Source organism: Protobothrops mucrosquamatus, unplaced genomic scaffold (assembly GCF_001527695.2).
Source record: "Protobothrops mucrosquamatus isolate PMUCROS unplaced genomic scaffold, P.Mucros_1.0 scaffold4974, whole genome shotgun sequence".
Classification (NCBI taxonomy): Eukaryota; Metazoa; Chordata; class Lepidosauria; order Squamata; family Viperidae; genus Protobothrops; species Protobothrops mucrosquamatus.
This window is the reverse complement of record NW_015390856.1, coordinates 44,649-46,490: the sequence shown is the minus strand read 5'-3', so window position 1 is coordinate 46,490 and position 1,842 is coordinate 44,649. Positions and strand designations below refer to the sequence as shown.

General features: G+C 48.7%; 1 protein-coding gene across 1 annotated transcript in view; it reads left to right on the top strand.

Moving 5' to 3' along the window:
• The first annotated feature begins 6 nt into the window (after window positions 1-6).
• LOC107299469 (neuroblast differentiation-associated protein AHNAK-like) overlaps window positions 7-1,842 on the top strand; it is a 6,733-nt gene continuing 4,897 nt past the window's right edge. Inside the window, exon 1 of the mRNA XM_029286781.1 lies at window positions 7-1,822. Coding sequence (XP_029142614.1) covers window positions 24-1,822 — 1,799 coding nt within the window. The 5' untranslated portion in view covers window positions 7-23. The remainder of the gene's footprint in view (window positions 1,823-1,842) is intronic.

Below are 1,842 nucleotides of genomic sequence, written 5' to 3'. Positions count from 1 at the left end.
CCAAAGTCGATGTGGATGTCAGTATGCCTAAAGTGGACATTTCTCTTCCCGAAGCTGAGATCCAGGTTGAGAAACCTGAAGTGAAGGGAGGAGACATTATCATATCATCTCCTGAAGTAAAGATTCCAACAGACTTGGCCAGCCTGGAATTGAAAGCTCCCGACGTAGCCATAGAGCCTCCATCTGGAAAGGTTTCTGTACAGGGTCCCGATGTCAAGCTGGAAAGCGGAGATAGGAAGTTCCAAATGCCCAAGTTCCATATGCCCAAATTTGGAATTTCGCTGCCCAAAGGGAAAGGTGTCCCAGAGGCAGAAACCGACGTCCCTTCTGTGGAAGCACACTTGCCCAAGAAAGAATTAAAAACGGAAGTAACACTGCCCTCTGCACAGTTTGAAGCTGACCTTAAGGTGCCAGAAGTGGAGGTAGATGCACCTAGCTTGGACGTGGAGATTGGAGATAAGGGCAAAATCAAAACTCCTAAAGCAAAGACGCCTAGCGTCAAGGTCCCCAAGGTCAAAGGCCCAGAAGTTGGGTTCTCCCTGCCAAAGCTTGAAGCTGAAGTTGCCCTTCCCAAAGTAAAAGCTGAGGTGTCTGATGGCGGAGAGGCCATAAAATTGCCAGAGACTGAAGGCACCATCGACGGGGGAGGACTGAAGATACACATGCCAAAGTTCAAGATGCCCAGCATGGGTTTCTCCAAACCAGACATCAAGGGCCATAAAGTCGATGTGGATGTCAGTATGCCTAAAGTGGACCATTCCCTTCTGGAAGTTGAGCTCCATGTTGAGAAACCTGAGGTGAAAGGAGGAGCTATTACTGTATCTGCATCTGAAGTAAAGATTCCAACGGGCTCAGCCAGCCTGGAACTGAAAGCTCCCGACGTAGCCATAGAGCCTGCATCTGGTAAGGCTTCTGTACAGGGCCCCGATGTCAGTCTGGAAAGTGGGGATATGAAATTCCAAATGCCCAAGTTCCATATGCCCAAATTTGGAATTTCGCTGCCCAAAGGGACAGGTGTCCCAGAGGCAGAAATCGGCATCCCTTCTGTGGAAGCAGACTTACCCAAGACAGAATTGAAAACAGAAATAACATTGCGCTCTCCGCCGCTTGAAGCTGATTTTAAGCTGCCCAAAGTGGAGGTAGATGCACCCAGCATGGATGTGGAGATTGGAGATAAGGGCAAAATGAAAATTCCTAAAGCAAAGATGCCTAGCGTCAAGGTCCCCAAGGTCAAAGGACCAGAAGTAGGGATCTCCCTGCCAAAGGTTGAAGCTGAAGTTGCCCTTCATAAAGTAAAAGCTGAGGTGTCTGATGGTGCAGAGGCTGTAAAATTGCCAGAGACTGAAGGCACCATCGACAGGGGAGGACTGAAGATACACATGCCAAAGTTCAAGATGCCCAGCATGGGATTCTCCAAACCAGATATCAAGGGCCCCAAAGTCGATGTGGATGTCAGTATGCCTAAAGTGGACATTTCTCTTCCTGAAGCTGAGATCCGGGTTGAGAAACCTGAGGTGAAAGGAGGAGATATTACCATATCTCCACCTGAAGTAAAGATTCCAACAGACTCTGCCAGCCTGGAACTGAAAGCTCCTGACATTGCCATAGAGCCTCCATCTGGAAAGGTTTCTGTGCAGGGCCCTGATGTCAAGCTGGAAAGTGGAGATAGGAAGTTCCAAATGCCCAAGTTCCATATGCCCAAATTTGGAATTTCGCTGCCCAAAGGGAAAGATGTCCCAGCGGCAGAAACCGACGTCCCTTCTGTGGAAGCGCACTTGCCCAAGAAAGAATTAAAAATGGAAATAACACTGCCCTCTGCACAGTTTGAAGCTGATCTTAAGC